At 37.7% G+C, this 17,624-nt stretch overlaps 1 protein-coding gene and 1 pseudogene across 2 annotated transcripts; one reads left to right on the forward strand and one right to left on the reverse strand.

Moving 5' to 3' along the window:
* Positions 1-939: 939 nt before the first annotated feature.
* LOC101715291 (lupus La protein homolog pseudogene) lies at positions 940-2,207 on the reverse strand (annotated as a pseudogene).
* A 3,178-nt stretch (positions 2,208-5,385) lies between these two features.
* G6pc2 (glucose-6-phosphatase catalytic subunit 2) lies at positions 5,386-12,383 on the forward strand. 2 transcript variants are annotated; one of them, XM_004857617.3, is made up of 5 exons: positions 5,386-5,694; positions 6,257-6,366; positions 8,401-8,512; positions 10,234-10,349; positions 11,235-12,383. In XM_004857617.3, the coding sequence occupies exons 1-5, from the start codon at positions 5,477-5,479 to the stop codon at positions 11,744-11,746; spliced, it is 1,068 nt and encodes a 355-aa protein (XP_004857674.1). In that variant the 5' UTR covers positions 5,386-5,476; the 3' UTR covers positions 11,747-12,383. The 2 variants fall into 2 exon arrangements, with proteins under 2 accessions (XP_004857674.1, XP_004857675.1); XM_004857618.3 differs by lacking the exon at positions 10,234-10,349 and having other exon boundaries at positions 11,235-11,413.
* Positions 12,384-17,624: the final 5,241 nt, after the last annotated feature.

The raw sequence follows: 17,624 nt of genomic DNA on the forward strand, positions 1-17,624 counted from the left end.
TGTTACTGGAGAGAAAAGCTCCACTAGAAGATTATTAATGCTGGAAAGATCTAATCTGCTATGTCTCCCTCCATGTAACAGGTCGTGGGCAGGACCTCAGTCCCAGGCTACAGCAACTCTGGTGGCCTATGACAAGCAGGGGAGGACTAAAGAAATGTTTAAAAAGAGATTCCTCACTGCAACAAATCAGAAAACACATGTAAGTGCTGACAAATAGTTCACTAGTATGAGGGGTTAAGTGTTTTCATTCTTTTTCCTTTTTCTTTTTTCTTTTTTTTTTTTTTTGGTACTTGGAATTGAACTTAGGACCTTGCATTTGCCAGGCAGGTGAGGAGCCCACTGAGCTATATCCCTAACACTAAGTGTTTTCATTTTTTAAAATTTCTTTCTTTTCTTTTCTTTTTTTTTTTTGTACTGGGGATTGAACAGGCCCTTGCGCTTGCCTGGCACGTATGGCAGCACTGAGCTAAATCCCTGGCCCCATTTCTTTCATTTTTTAACTTTTGCATGAATTTCTTTTAACTTTAATTTTGTCTTATAATTATGTAAAATATTTACATACTTCTTTGGTTTTTTACTTTTTGTTTTTTGTTTTTTTGTTATTTTGGGTTTTTTTAGTACCGGGATTGAACTTGGGTTACATAGCTGTTTTTTTTTACTTTTATATAGTATATATTTTGTTATTTTATACTAACACATTCTCATATTACAAAGGCAATTTAGTGGAAGAGTCTTTCTTTTGATATTTGAGTCATGTGAACACAGCTATACATTTTTTAAAAATGTGTGTGGATAACAACAACAAAAAGACAAGTTAAAACAACAACAAAATAACTGTCCTTTTTTACAGGTGGACATTGAAGTGGACCTAATTCTGTTTTCTTTTTAAAAGCCTCCAAAGATGAAAAGCAGCTTGAAATGTAAGATGAATAAAAAAAAAAATTGGTTACTAAACTACTGGTCTCCAGCACCATTTTCTGTTTTCTGTTGCTTTGATGCAGGTTCTTCTTTTCTGTTTCTTCTCTTGCTCTTTTCACTGGCCCAGCTGCACCATTTTCATCACGTCCTTTATCACTATCAAAGTTTGTTTTCTTGCCCTGAAATTGTACTTTTCCTTTAGCAGATCCAGGCTGGGCAGCTTTATTTCCTTTTCCTTTCCCTTTAAATCTGCGACCTTTTGATTTCCATTTGTTTAGGGATTCTTGTTGATCTTCTATGATTTTTTTCAAAGCTTCTTTCTCCACCTCTCTTTCCAGTACTTCCCACGTCACTTCTTTGTTCCTTAATTGTAGGGTACCATTGTTTGCATCTTTGGCTTTATCCAGTGCTTCCTTGGCTTTTTCTTTAAATAGAATTACTCCCTCTTTTGCTCCTCTGACAAAGTCTATGCATTTTATTTCACCATGATTTGAGAAAAGGACGTGCAAATCTTCTCTACAGGTCTGATCATCTAAGTCACCTGAGAACTTCAGCAAGCATCCAATCTTTTCTTCTAGAGATTCCATTTCAGCATCTTCTGCTAACTTCTGTTTTTCGTCTTGCTTTTGTTTAGCTCTTAATTTAGCTTCCACTTTATTTTGCTTTCTTTCTTAATTTTTCTTTGCAAAATAATCTTCCTTAAAAAGTATTAGCAAGTCTGTGTCTTTATACCTCTGGCCCGGAGTTTCTACAAACTTCTCAGCAGATTCAATGCTATCAAACACAGCGCATATTGATCCCTTAAGTGCTTTGTGTAATGTTCTTCTCATCTGGATATTTAGTACTTGACCTTGATCTTCTAGCCATGCTTTGATATCATCGAGGGTTGCATCTGTTGGGAAGCCTTTAATATAAACAGATCTGTTTTTTACATCATTTTTATGCTCAACAGTCACTTCAGGAAGGGGTTTGTTTGGAGATCTTCTGGTTTTAGTTTTATCTTCACTGATTTCCATCAGTTCTGCTTTAGATTTGCTCAACGCTTCAACTATTACATTAAAATCTGTCGTTAGGCGATTGAGCCTGTTGAATTTTATCATTATTTCCAAGGGTACCCAGCCTTCATCCAATTTGGTCTGTTCCTTTAAAAATTTGTTCCGTGGCAAATTGAAGTCTCCAAAATAATACTCAATTTGATGATAGATTTTGGCCTCCAGAGCAGCTAGTTTTTCATTATCACCATTTTCAGCCATTGTGGCTAATCTTTAAGGCCGTTGTTCCGCACCACACCTTCACGAACAACAAGGAAGACCTCCCCACTCCTCAGCGCTGCCGGCCTAACTAACGCGCTCAAAGAAGATGGGCGCTCTCCGGGCAGTCCTTGCAGGGCCCCAATATTTACATGGTTTTAAAGTCAAATCTATAAAAAAAAAGGAATATTTGAAGAAGTTTAGTTTGTGTCCCTGCTTCCTTTGTTCTCTTTCTTTCCTTATGGTAAACCTTAAAAAACTTTAAAAAATTTTTAATTCTCTTTAAACATAAGCACATATGTGGATTTTTAAAAGATAAACCTTATATACGTTTTTCTCCACTGTATTAAGTTTTCTTGGTCTGGTCATTTTATAACATTATCTCTGTGGGAAAATACGTTTGAATTTGTATTAAGCAAATAAGCATTTTAAAAAACATAGTATCTTTATAAATTAGCACTCATACTGAGTTTTGTTCAATCATTTGTTCATACAATAGATACTGACAATGACCGTGGGTCCAAGGGAAGTTCCAAGCATTGCAGAACCAAAAGCTATTGTAATACTAGGGGACTCTCTTTTTAAAATTAATATAAAATTATTAATTTGCTTGAATACTCCCAGCCACAACCCACTCTCTCAGGGGCCGCGCAAGCTTCATGAACTTCCCTAGCTGTCAGCCCCTGGTGGATCTGTGCTGAGTGCTGTCTCCCTGGCGGGTCCACAGAGCAGACACTAGCCCTTATTTTATGCAGCTTATATGGCAGTGCAGGAGATAAATACCAAGTAAGTTTGAAAGAAATGCACAGTTACAAATTGTGCTTAAATCTCTCTAATGGATCAAATTATGTTTTCCCCAAAATTGATATGTTGAAGTCTTAAACCTTAGCATCCCAGAATGTGACTGTATTTGGAGAGGAGGATCAAGCTAAAATGAGACCATTGAGGTGGGCCCCATCCAATGTGACTGGCGTCCTCATGAGAAGAGGGGTTTGGGACAGGGCTATGCACAGAGGGAAGGCCATGTGGAGACACAGGCAGACAGCAGCCATCTACAAGCCCAGAGAGAGAGAGACCTCCCTCCAAAGAAATCAACCCTGTTGACACCTCAGTCTCAGACTCTAGCCTCCAGAGTTATGAAAAAATACATTTTTGTTGATTTAGCCATACATTCTGATACTGTGTAATGGCAGCCCCAACAAATGAATGTAATGCCCTTTAAAAATGTTTGTCCAAGAAGTGGTGAGGACCTTGTTAGAGAAGCAACACCAAGGAACTGCATAGAGGTTAATATTTGAAATGACTAAAATAATGAACTATGGGGCCAGGGATTTAGTTCAGTGGTTTCACCGCCTGCTGCACAAGCACAAGGTCCTGAGTTCGATCCCCAGTACAAAAAAAAGTAACAATAAAATAATGAATTATGATAAATAAAAAAGATTCAGTTGATCCTGTTAAAAGGCAAAAGGAATCAAGGTGCGTTTGTTTCAGGTAATTATCCCACAGTCTAAAGAACCAGATAGTCCTCTGGAGACAGTCTCTCTAAATTAATTACCTAGGATGAAAAGCTAATGTACAGCCAACTTCATCACAGTCCACAGACTCTGAAGTGTTGAATGAGCTTGAAGTTTAATTTTAATTGTAAGATAAAATTTATTTGATATCATTCTTACCCTAATATAAGGACAAGAACTTCTGAAGAAAATGAATATTATGAATTATGCAGCTCAAACACTTCTTAGAGAAAGAATAAAGGAAAGTTATGTCTTTCTTCATGGTTCATTAAAGAGATTATGGAAATTATAGAACCTGAATATGCTAACAAAAAAGCCAGAAGCATAGACTGACCAATCGAGTCTAATATTTCACGTGGATTGCTTTAGCATGGTTCAAAACCCTGATTCTACATTTAAATCTCTTGGGAAGTACTTTTCTTGGTACTGGGGATCGAACTCGGGACCTTGTGCTTGCAAGGCAGGCGGAAGAACCACTGAGCTAAATCCCTGGCCTGGGAAGTACTTTTATAATACCAATACCTGGGTCTCATCATCTGAAATTAAATTCATCTGGGATGAGACAAAGATATCACTTTCTAAAAAGCACCCCCGACAAATGTTAACGGTCAATAAAAACATTTTTTCCAGGGGAAGCAACAGAGGCCAGGAAGGTACAATAGGCATCAGATACTAATTATAATGATGCTGTTAAATGCTAGGACAAAACTCTAAGAGAAATTCAAAGGCTAATCATAGCCTGTGAAGATGGCTTTTGGTGAAAGAGGCTGTGATTGGCAAAGGTGATATCCAAACAGTGAGATAACCAGTACTGTACCTAGAGACATCTTTGGCTATCTGGCAGGGCTCAGTTGGTTCCACATTCACTTCTATAGACAGAACTTAGAGCTGTATAAAGCCAGCATCTTACTCTGACTGAGACCCTTAGGTCTCTATCCTGCCCTTCCATTCATTCCCACTGGACATTTTGTTTGGGTGCTTCCCACATACTTCTAGTGATTTGTCAATAGTGCTCTGATGTCTACTTACATCTTAGTCACAAGAATAACTCTCAAATCCTCTCAACTGTATTCTCTAGGCAATAAAAAGTACAAGTCAATCCTAACTCATTTCTATTACCCCAAAGACTCCTATTTCTGCTCTTTACTTTTGCCTTGCAGTCCAAAAGTAACATATTTTCTTCCAGATTTCCTATATCCTGTATATTTCTTCCCTTATTCTATATACCTTCTATTCCTCTTTGGTAATAAATATGAAACTATTTTTCTTTGAAAGTCTGTAATCAGAAAATACTGTCATATCTCAGAAAATTTTCATCCCCAGATCTTTATCATTTTCCTCAGAGACCCAATAGAACAGTCGATCTTATATTAAATGCAAGGCTTTAATAAGAGCTATTTGACATGCAATAATCATTTGCATAGTCTTCTGGCCAAGCAGAGAAATTGCTAATGTCTGTCCCTGAAGGAAATGAACTGTGCAAAAAATTTCCAGCAAACACAATCCAACTGTTCACACAAATGGGAGGTTGCATAAGACATTCATTGTGCTTTATCCAAATTTCTCCTCAAATTGCCACAGATCAGCATGTACCTCACTTCTTTTCCACCAATTAAAATCACAAACAGATGACCTTTTCAACAGAGGTGAACAGAGACCTGTCTTCTCCACAGATGGTGAATGTCACATGTCGCAGTAATGGCCCCACACACCATCAGGGTGGTGTATAAAACCAGTGGGGCACAGAGTACTCAGCCCCAACTGCTCTATGTTTACATCTGCCCGATTCTCAAGATGGATTTTCTTCATAGGAATGGAGTGCTCATTATTCAACATTTGCAGAAGGACTACCGAGCTTATTATGATTTTCTAAATTTTATGTCCAATGTTGGAGACCCCAGGAATATCTTTTCTATTTATTTTCCACTTTGGTTTCAACTTAATCAGACAGTTGGAACTAAGATGATATGGGTAGCAGTCATTGGGGATTGGTTCAATCTTATATTTAAATGGTAAGACTTCTGTTTTTTTCTTTTTTCCTAAAACTTCTTAAATTTGTTGCTTTAGCTTAATGATCAAATTTCAGATGTGTATAATGTAACTTGGAAAAAATTTCTAACATATTAATTAATATAAAAATTAAAACTAGATTCCTAAATAGAAATTACAAAAAGTATAGAAATGTATACTTTAACTGATTTATAAGCAAATTACAAAACCCTATAACATTTTTTGATTAACCTAGAAGTTAAATGAGCAGCATCATTATGAATAAGTTGATGATTTTAGGGATCACCTTGATATTTTCTAAGTACCCAAAGTATCCAGAGGACATTCCTTACAAGAAAAAAGTCCTTATGTTTATGGGACACTAGGGTGCCAAAATCCCAAATGACTACCATCCTCTACAATGAGTGAAAGACCGGAACCCAAGTAATTTCAGAATCTTTTAATCATGAGCTTTCCTCATCAACTTTCTATTTAGTCATTTTTATAGAAGAAAATAGTCCCCAAGTAAGTCATAATTGTGTGTTTAAATATAACATGTGAATATTTATATTTCTTCAAACACAGGGTATTATTTGGTCATCGGCCTTACTGGTGGGTTCAAGAAACTCAGATTTACCAAAATCACTCAAGCTCATGCCTTGAACAGTTCCCTACTACCTGCGAAACAGGTCCAGGTAAGGAATTAAAATAGACTCAAGTTACTGAAGACATTGCAACAGACAGTCATGCATGATTATCGTCCCATAATGGTTATGACATTATATAGAGTATTAATGAAAATGTCATGAGTGAGGATGCCAAAAGTTCATGAGCATCAAAATTGCTAATCAGAAAGAAGTTTTATGGATAATCAAATTCCATTTTGTTACTGGTGAACTGGTAGGTTGGGAGAATACTCCCCAAATGATTTTATAACTAAGCAATTTACTTTTTGAAAGAATGTAATGACTTGATACTAAAACAAGCAGACAAACAGAACAAATTCCCAAAGAATTTTATTAAGGTCCTAGAAGTGTTGACTTATCTGCTGTTCAGCAAGTTTCAAAGTTATTATAGGTCTCCTGAGAATCTCACGAATAAGACAACAGACACAATTTTCATAAGGAGGGTAAGGTCTTCCCAATATTACTGTTTCTGGTAAACACTATCTCTATTCTTAGAACAATTTTTTTTCTCTTGTATGTGCAATATATAAGTAGGCTTCTTGGAACTTCCTTTTTTGTTATAAATAAGATTATGAATAAGAAATATAAGACTATAAAAAGAAGGACTGGGATGTAGCTCAGTGGTAGAGTGCTCACTTAGGATGTGCAAGGCCCTGTGTTTGAGCCCCAGCACTGCCAACAACAAAAGAAAGTTTGCAAAAAGGTTATTTAAAAAGTTATTTTAAGTGTATATAAAAGAAAATTACATGTTATTTTAATTTAATTTATAAGGATGTGATTTATTGTATCTCACCAGCTACATAGCATAAAATTCTTGCCATTTGAAATCCTTTAAAAATAGCCCTGAATATAGTGAATGCGTGTGTTCTGATGCATTTTCTGAATGTCCTTTCTCCTCCCATAAAATATACATATGTCTGTCATATCACTTATCACACTGTACTATAATTCCATTATATATGGCTGCCTAGACTCTGCCTCATCAGGGCAAGGGTGACATGTACTTTTATCTTTGTGAAATTAATGTGATGAATGGATACACGAATGGGTGGATGGATAATCTTGGTGATGATTCAAATTTTGGTTTGGTCTGTTCTAGCACTTCCCAGCATTTATTCTGTCCTCTGAGGTGTGTGTGTGTGTCTATGAGATATGAGATGAGAGAGAGAGAAAGAGGGAGAGAGATTCTATATTTACCCCTTGGAGACATACAATTCTCTTGAGTATACAAAAGCTTTTGAAAATTCCTATAGATTGGAAATAGTTTTGTCTTCGTTTAACAAGAAGGAGACTAGTATCTTGTTTTTTCAAAGTCAGACTGTGTTTAATCAGAATGAATGTCTAGTAGGGGGAAAATCAGGGACAACATCAAAGTACAGTGATTAAAAATAAAACCAAGCAGCATGGGAGAGACATTCTGGGATTTGAGAGGCTACCTGATTTTTCTGCGAGGGTTAATGCCCCCTCTACAGCTTCTCCTCACTCTTGCTGCGTAGCAAAGATTCTCATTGCAGTGACCACAAGACAGGCATACAGATAGCTGCTTGCACACAGCTGTCATTTCTAAGTCAATCAGTAAACCACAAACCTAGCAATGAAATTCTTAGGAGTTTGACTTTTCAGTCCTAGGAAAATAAACTGATTCAAGACCCAATAAAAATACTTTAATGTTCTTGTCAATTAAAAACAATCAGATATGAAGAATGAATAGTGTTGTGTTAAGATTTTGGTGCAAAAGCCTGAGTTCTTAATTACCCTGGAATACATAGACTTCTGAAATTCAATGAACTTGAAAACCCAGAAAACATATTTCTGAGATAGAGTTTACTCAATTTGACTCAATTTTCCTTATTTTTACCTACTTCCTTAACATTACATTTTAGTATATGTGCTGCCAAAGCAAGCACATTACATATTGTCAATATCCTGCGGGGTTTTTTCCTGAGTTATTTGTAAGTCTTGTGCCAATCATACTGTTCTCATGTCTATTTCTGACCTTGATATTTAATTAACCATCTTTCAAATGGGTACCACTTGTTGCAGGAAGTCCATCTGGCCATGCAATGGGCTCGTCGTGTGTCTGGTATGTCATGGTAACGGCCGCCCTGAGCCGCTCTGTCAGTCCGATGGATAAGTTCTCTGTCACTCGGCACAGGTCAGTTTGGCTTGTTTCTGTAGCATTAGAATTAACATCTTTGAACACAGTCTCTTCTAAGAATTCATTTTAGTGTATTTTTAGTTGTGGAATAAAATGTGCTTATGCTGTTCTATCATAGCCAAAGTAGCAGAGTGAATAGAAAATTAATATCTTGCTTTAAGATAATGTCCTAATTAGCTCATGGCTATTGTCACTTTAGAATAGAGTTGGAAATGTTTGACTGATCAATGACTTGCTAAATTTACCTTTGGTTTTCCAAAATTCAGTTCTTATTTTGGTAGCTCCTAAACAAGTCATCTAAAATTATGTATGAAAATATTTTTTTGTGTGCAAGTTCTCTTGCTTTAAGATTAACTGCGAGTTTTAAGACTAATCATTCCCCTTGAATACTTCAATTTATGAGGCAAAATTATGTTCCCTACTTTAAATAGCCCATACTTTTTAGAGCAATAATACGTATTCTAGCTTTAATGACGGTGCACCCTTTTTAATTAAAAACATATAGAAGCAAACTTACATATGAATGTTAGTAGACTTAATTTTAAGAAATTTCTTAGTATTTAGAAAGACCCAGCACTTTAAGATTACTCACAATTTGTAGGAATTTGAGATTTTTTTAAAATCCTTAACACCACTTTAGATATAAATTATTAGGCTACCTACGATGAGTCAGTTAAGTTTTAAAAATAACTAACACATACCATTATATAAGTTCTTTTAAATTAAAAACATTTCAAAATCTATCACATATTTTACTTTTTAAAGTAGTATTGAAGAATATAAAAAACAAGTCTCTGTAGTTTATTCCTTGTTTCAATTAACAAACCAAGAAAAATCTCCTTTAAAAATTCTTATAGCTCCATTTTTATTTTTATAACAGCAAGATCTTCTCCATCTATAAAAACTCGCTGAGTGTCTTCTTACCTTGACATTACCAAATCCTTCTCATTTGTCCCCTTGGATACCCTCTGCTTACTTCCTCTTTGATATTCTCATTTCTCTTCACTGCTCACTCTTTCTCTAAATTTGTTCTGGTTAGCAGGGATAAACCATTAAGGATTCCTAGAACTCTATACTGCTTTTTTTGAATGACAAGCATTGTTTGGATTTTGATATTTTTATAAATATTTTGCACATTGCTGCTTCTAAATGAAAGTAATAACCTGTTTCCTTCTTCGTTACTTTCTGTATCTCAAAAAACAAGGAACCAGGACTTTTTGAGAACTTGCCCTGGATAGAATGCTCATGCTCTTCTTATTTAAAGAGTAGCTGCTTCTCCAGTGTGTTTTCTTCAAAAAAAAGCTGAGAGAAGAGGGTTAAGAGAAAGCACAAATGACAGAGCATAAAAAATATATATGGTCTATCCTTCATTACCCTGGATATTATTAATGCCCCAAAACTCAAATTTCCCCAAATGTTTTTCCATTAAAAGTTTTCCTTATTCCAAAGACATCAAATTAGTTCCTTTTTAACATTTATTAAAATCTTGGGAGATAATGCTAATTAAATTTAATATATTAAGATGTGTAGAAACCTCTGTTGAAGTTTTTGAATCCTATGGAGCACATGAAAATATTTTGGAAAAAAGACTAGAATCACGTTCTGTCACAGCTAGAAGATTCCTCTGAGACCAATCACCTGGTGTCACCCCCCACCCCCATTTTGTGAGTGATACAGTCTGTTTGCATTTTACACTTGTATCTATTCTTCCATCGTAGACTGACCTGGTCATTTCTTTGGAGTCTTTTTTGGTTGATACAAATCAGTGTCTGCATCTCCAGAGTATTCATAGCAACACATTTTCCTCATCAAGTTATTCTTGGAGTAATTGGTGGTAAATATGATCACTTATCTTCAGTTGTATCATTTGAAAAGTTTTACTTTGTCTTATTGTGTCAGTTTCTCTTTGGTAATCACTTTTCCAATTTCAGAGATAGTTCTATTTAGCCACTGATACTAAATGTTACCTTAGGAGCTTAGATGGTTCTATACACTTCTCATAGCCTCCATGTACACAATGACACAGTTTCACCCAATGGTACAGATGTGTAACTGCGTAGTGAGATGAGCTTTTCTATTGTGTGACTACAGCAAAGACCAACTCCCAAAGCTCACTTCAGACATGGTACTTGTGCCTTGCTTTGGGAGACTTAATAACCTTGAAACCTGACACCAAGACACTCTCTCTGAAACATCTGAGGTGGTTATTGCATGACTGGATTTCATTTAGCAACTGCTTTGTATTTCTGAGCTGTGTTTACCATGACTGAGTTTCTGATGTTCAGCCCCATGTACCTTTCAAAAGCTCTCTAAGATGGGCCGGGGATTTAGCTCAGTGGTTCCGGGGCCTGCCTTGCAAGCGCAAGGTCCCGAGTTTGATCCCCAATACCAAACAAACAAACAAACAAACAAGAAAGCTCTCTAAGCTAATGGGCTATGGCAATTGAAATATTAATTACAGGACCCTAGATTAGTCTGCCTATAAAGTGGGTTGTCAGTGCCACCAACTCCTGCCTGATCCTTATGGGACAATATGGATAATTAAAAAACTTTGGGGCAAACTGTGTTCTCAGTTAATGCCTAAAAAGTCTTTAGAAATTGACAGAACTTAGGTGTCAAAGCCCTTCATCACTGAAAACTATAGCTAAATTACTTAATGCAAAAAGGTACCATTCCTGAGGGCCTCAAGAAATCATCAGTGTCTCCTTCCAATCCCCAGGTATGCTGGTGGCAGAGGCCTTTGAACACACTCCAAGCCTCCACATGGCCAGCTTGAGCACATACCTGAAGACCAACCTCTTCCTCTTCCTGTTTGCACTTGGCTTCTACCTACTTCTCAGACTGCTCAACATTGATCTTCTATGGTCTGTGCCCATAGCCAAAAAATGGTGTGCCAACCCGGACTGGATCCATATTGACACCACACCTTTTGCTGGACTTGTGAGAAACCTTGGGGTCTTCTTTGGCTTGGGTTTTGCAATCAACTCAGAGATGTTCCTTTTGAGCTGCCGAGGGGAAAATGGCTACAAGCTGAGCTTCCGGGTGCTCTGTTCCATGACCTCATTGGCCACACTGCAGCTGTACCACTTCATCAAGATCCCAACTCACACAGAGCATTTATTTTACATGCTGTCTTTCTGTAAAAGTGCATCCATCCCATTGACTGTGGTTGCTCTGATTCCCTACTGTATACATATGTTAATGAAACCAAATGAAAAGAAGTTTAAATAGAGTTGTACAGAGAGTTAGTACTCTCTGGCCCCAGGATTACCCTTCTCCATCCACCCTTAAAACCACAGAGGAAGGAGAAACTGTGGAGCACATCACATCAGAGGCAGCAAAATGGTGGCTCCAGCCCCAACCCACCCACACATAGGTTTAGTTTGGCCTTCACAGTGTTGTTGCTGATATATTTTAAAATAGCATCTAAAAACTAGAATATTTGACATAAAATATCTGAATGTTTCTATTTTCTTGAAAAATCTGACCATAGGGCAACACAGGGCCTGCCTTCCCCCAGAGACATTTGGTAGGAGCTAAGTACTGACTGCTTCAATAGAAGGCAGACACTCTCCATTTTGTCACAGTCTTCATCCCCCAACAGAATCCTCAGTGTCAGACAACTTTATCATCTTAAGGCTTAGCTGCTTCTGGTTTTTATGGGTATTATAGTCAAATCCAATCTCCTCAATTATTAGATAAGGAAATGAAGGTCCATTCAGTTCAAACAACTTGCCTGTACTCCTACCATATAAGAATAGGAATTAGAACCCGAGTCTTCTGATATACATTTCCATTGCACTCTGTCTTGTTTCTTCATGTTTAAAAATTAAATATCAGTGAGAATAAATGTTCCTACTTAGATTCTATGATGATTACCATATATGACAGCTATTTCCTCAGAAATGTCATCGAAATTCTACATGCAGTTTAACTTACATCCTGCACATAGGGTCCGGATGGGGCCAGCATGCTGTGTATGTGTACATAAGCATATCCAGTGAAGATGAATGAACCAGGCTCTCATCAGGACATGAACCTCCTAAATCCTGCTCACTGCTTCATAGTTGTGCTTGTCAATATTTCAATAAATGCTCCTGAAGAATCTCTGCTAGAACATTATCCCCCTCCCAAAGCCTATCTCTTCCCTATGACATCCTCGCTTTTTATTTTTAGGAGCCAATTTTTCAAAACTATGAAAATCAAGTGCCTTCTTTGAATTCATGCTCCAATTCAGGAATACTTTTAAATACTTGCATCTGTTAGCTGGATTGATCTCTATGGATACTGAACTCTGATGGAAATCTACAGCTTTACTTTAGAAAATAATTAATTATAGGCTATTAATCTTATACTAACAATTTCTCAGTAAGGTTTTTTTCCCTCATTGGATCTGGGCTTTAATTTGGTAACTGTGTTGTTCCAATCAAGCACAAGGATTTTGAGTTTGATTTTGCTATTCATATTAATGACCTGTGATCCACCACAATGTTTAATGCAATCTTTCTCAAGAATATCATTACATGAATTATTTTAGGTGATGATATATTAAATAAGCCATAAATATTTATGAAAGCATAACCATTCAAGGGAATGATATCTGACAGGATATTAGTTGTGCAGAATAAAATTTCTAAAAACCAAAGTAATTATTGAGCCTTTTTCTATTTATGGATCATGTGCTGCTGCTTTTACAAAACACATTTAATAACTTTCTTTTTAAAAGGTAATTGTTACTGCGAAAGATTTTAAGCTTTGAGTTCAGCCAATGAATTTAAAGGATAGCTGCTTCCCACATGTGAAGGTTTAAAAAGCCTGCTTCCCCGCCACTTGGCGCACATGCTGCCTCATGTCTGAGTGCACTCATGCCCTTCTGCAGAAGTAAACTTTTAACTTTGCCTTGTTGAAAAACAAAAAAGAAGTAATTGTTTCCTAAGCAAAAAGCTGAGGGATAAAGAAAGATTATCTTAATAATTTGTGTCATGTTGACTGGATGGTGGGGTAAAAGAAGTAGCAGAGGATGATTCTTGTTCATTTCTTCACTTCCCGCTCCCTGCTGTCTCTTTACTAGGTCACTTCAGTCCTTTAACACTTCTCCCCATCACATCTCCTTGTGCACATAAGAGGGATCTGATTGCCCTCTAAGCAGCCCTTTATAAAGTCTCCTATAAAGTTAGTACTGTTCTTTTTATTCTGTTTTGCATTTTTTGATGTGGGGAATCAGACCCAGGACCTCACATATGACAGGCAAGTGCTCTGCCACTGAGTTCATCTTGCAGAGTCTTCCAGTCCAGTAAAATCTTAGCCTGTTCTCCTAAGGCCTGAGCAAAGCAGGGCATTGGTAGCCAGAAATTCTGTCACTGCATTTGACTGTATCGTGAATCCCATCTCAGTTGCCACAGAGAAGCTCTCTTCAGTTGCCACACACTGCTCTCTTTGGGGGGACATGCGATCCTCAGATAGGTAATAGAACAAGGTGCAAGCTTGTTTTCTTTATTTCATCCCCATCAACTCTACCTCTATCTGCCATAAGCTTCCAGAGAGCTTGTGAGGAGATTTTTCTTTCTACTCTAGTTGCAGTCTCTTGGAGACATCCATGTGGTGGCAAATTGAAACTGGTGCTATTGAAACTGCTTAAGCAATAAGAGGAGCAGTGTCTCACAGCTTTGGAGAAAATGCTTGCCTTTAATAATGATGGAAAAGACTCTCCTTCCAATTTGTTTGTCAGTCATAAGTGGAATGGAGCTCATTTGACTTACTATTACTATACCCATATATTCAAAATGTCTACACATCTACATATTCAGGAGAAAAATGTCAGTATCGTGAGATTTCAGGATGAGAAACGCTAGACAACTAACTTGAGAAATTGTCCAATCAAACATAAATTTGAAAGACAATGCAAAGGAATTTATTATTGCTGAAGCCAGCTATCAAGAAGAATGTTGATTCCCTTTCTTTTTTTTTTTTGTTTGGTACCAGGGATCAAACTCAGGACCTTGCACTTGTGAGGCAGGCGGCGGAACCACTGAGCTAAATCCCCTGCCCCTGATTCTCTTTCTTTTGACAGCCTATCTCTACCTGTTTTCCCATTACAGAAGCACAATTTTTTAAAAAAATGTCATAAGGTATTCTTGAAATTCAAAATTACATCCCCTAAATATTGTATACTCAGAAATTATAAATAAATAAATTGAATTGGTACATGTACATAAAAAAATTTTTGGTAGAAGAAAAAGTAAAAAATATGGGATTGAAAAGTATGATTTATTTCATAATTATAATAAAACTATATTTCTCTGCATTTTCAGTTGGAACTTTTTACAGGGAAGGAGATATTGTGTATTTGTGCTGGTCAGTACAATAGCCACAAGCCTATGTGGCTACTGAGCTCTTAAAATGTAGCTAATGCAACTGTATTATGAAACTTATTTTACTTCTAATTAGTTTAAATTTGAGCAGTCATCTGTATCTAGTGGCTACTGAACTGAACATTACAAGTCAAGTTCCACAATGCTCTTCCTTGAAAACAAAAATATTTTAAAAATTTTAATCTATCCCCAATTCCAACAAGACTACCTGAATCAGCACTAACTGCTGTAAGAAGCTAAAGGGAGATTCTGCTGAATTTTCCAGAGGGACTCTGCAGATCTGGGGTTCTCTGTGTAGCTCCCTTTGCTCTGTCTCTGTCCTATGAGCTCTAGCCACCTTGGTTGCCATAAACTCAGCTCTAGACCCAGCTCAGTCTGGGTCCACCCCCCCTGTACCATGTTCTTGTCCTAGAAACCTGAGGGCCTCACCACTGGGTAGAGTTTTACATAATACCCATGACCACATTCTGAGTTTAGGTGTTTTTGTTTCGTTTTCTTTTGGTACCGGGGATTGAACTCCGGTCCTTGCACTTGCAGGGAAGGCAGCAGAACCACTGAGCTAAATCCCTGGCTCTTATGACCACATTCTGGATGGTGGGAGGACTTCTTGACCAGATTTTCCTGTTGCTCTAAGTTTAGTATTCACATATGCCTAACACCCGCACTTCTATAGTTGTTTGTAAACTGTTCAAAAAAGGCTCACTACAGTTCAGGGGTCCTGGAGGATTTTACCTTCAAGAACAGTTTGTTTTAACCAATTTGATAACTGCAAACAGCTTTCTAGAGGAATATCTGGACCCCAATGTTGGTAAAAAACTAGAGTGGTCTCCCTAACCATTGCCCCTCCCTGCTCTTTAATGCTTCATATGACCATCTCATTCCGAAGGCAAGGTAGTACCATTTGTTCATTTTTTAAGTTTTTAATTTGGTTTTCTTTAAAAGAAAGTTAACAGTAGAAAAAATCTGGAGGAGAAAGCAACTATGAGAAAATTCTAAGAATTAGAAGTGCTTCCTTTTCAGCTGTGCAAAGGACAAATGCAGTTTATGTCAAATCGGAGGCTGGTTTGGTGAGACGCACTAATTAATGTCTTTGCTATCCTTTGATGGAGATCCCAGTAATGAATTAGAAGAAATTACATCTTATTTCTTTTGGTAGCACAGAAGTGATTGCTGTAAAGGAAGGAGAAAATTCAAAGATTGAGGTTATAAAGGTTAGCATAAAGCCAATTAATTTTCTCCTGTTTTGAGTTTTTAAATTTCTTAGAATCTTTTATTTTTCTCTAAAATTTTGCCATGTAATTTCTGAAGAAAAACTCTTCAGTTCAAAAACTGTGATGTTTCCCCAAAGGACAGGATGTCCTGAAGGAACTGCCAGAGTATAGGAGGGGAATGAATGAGTGGCAGCCACTTCGGTCCCTCTGAATAGCATCTGTGGCACAGACCAAGGGCTGCCAGGAGAGTTATTAGATTAGAAATGGCCAACGCTTCCCTTTCCCCTTTATATGCCAGAAAGAGGCATGGATTGATGGACAGCTACAGTTGCTGCTATCCTGGATGCTCCATACCCAAACCTGGGAGGTATCTACCCCAACCATAGTGGGCTTGAACTTGAACCAAGCAGTAGAATTGAATTTGAAACAATGAGTAGGCTTGAATCAGAAGATTTAAATTAAAACCAATTTGGACCAATCAGCAGGCTGAATTTGGACCAATCACACATCTGTTGCTATATAAACAGCATTTCTCTCACTTTCCTCTGCTTAGTCTAGGAAGGCTCTCTCCTACATTGAACTTCCTGTGCTGCAGCATGGGCCCTGTCCTAATAATGCCTGGTTCCAGTGGGTCTCAGGTAGTGTGAGTTTAGAAAATCCTATAAATCTACTCAGGATTCTTCATCTGAGTAGTGTGGACAGAGCAGTGACATTTAAAAAGAGTCATTATAAAAACCTGTTAGACTGATGTCTTTACTTTCCTTGTTGTTGAAACAAAATACCCAACACCTGAGGAGAGATATATTTTGACTTACAGTTTGTAGAGGTCTCCGTCTGTAGTCAGCAAGCTCCAAGGTGGAACAGTGTAGTGGAAAGGCCTAGATGGAGGAGACCTACTCATTGCATGGGGAAGCAGAGAGAGGTCAAGGAGGAGCCAGGAAGAGAGATAGATCCTTCCATGCCACTCCCACAGTGACCTGCTTCTCACTAGGCTCCACTCTTCCAAATAGGCCCTACCTCTCAACAGCAAGCTAGCTATAAACCCCCGTGATCCAATCTTCTTCAGAAGGCCCACCTATGAGTCCATGAGGCTCTTAGGGGGACATCTAGATATAAACTCTTAACACCTGAAGTGCTCCAGAGACCAGAAACTAGAAGTGTTAAAGAGCAGCATATGTCATTAACTGGCATTGACTTGTGGTTTTGTTTGGCAGTATCCAGCAGGGGTGACCCATTGACCAGTGATAGCATCTAGGGGTGGCAGAAACCTGCAGCAGCAGTTGCCAACCTAGGGTCCTCAAGTGTAACACTAAGTGCTGAGGGCCATGGGCACTCAAAGCCTGGGACTGCTAGCAGAGCTGCACTTTGCAGATCTGTGATTTCTTTATGAATAGAGCAAAAGAGCACTTGGCCGATTGGCAATAGCCACACATCAACCCTTTTCTGGCGCTGTCCCAAAAGAGGGCTGAACCCCTTCCCTGGGATGATCTGAGTATTGTGAGGAAGAGCAGGCCCTATGTGAGCCTA

This window comes from Heterocephalus glaber, unplaced genomic scaffold (genome assembly GCF_053883595.1).
Source record: "Heterocephalus glaber isolate CG9 unplaced genomic scaffold, H.glaber_assembly_v1.0 deba00000347, whole genome shotgun sequence".
NCBI classification, from domain to species: Eukaryota; Metazoa; Chordata; class Mammalia; order Rodentia; family Bathyergidae; genus Heterocephalus; species Heterocephalus glaber.

Excerpts from the sequence above, each read along its gene's own strand:
- G6pc2 (XM_004857617.3), top strand. The coding sequence starts at position 5,477 with ATGGATTTTCTTCATAGGAATGGAGTGCTCATTATTCAACATTTGCAG. Across the intron at positions 6,367-8,400 it reads TACCTGCGAAACAGGTCCAG|GAAGTCCATCTGGCCATGCA; the intron begins GTAAGGAATTAA and ends CACTTGTTGCAG. Across the intron at positions 10,350-11,234 it reads TATTCTTGGAGTAATTGGTG|GTATGCTGGTGGCAGAGGCC; the intron begins GTAAATATGATC and ends TCCAATCCCCAG.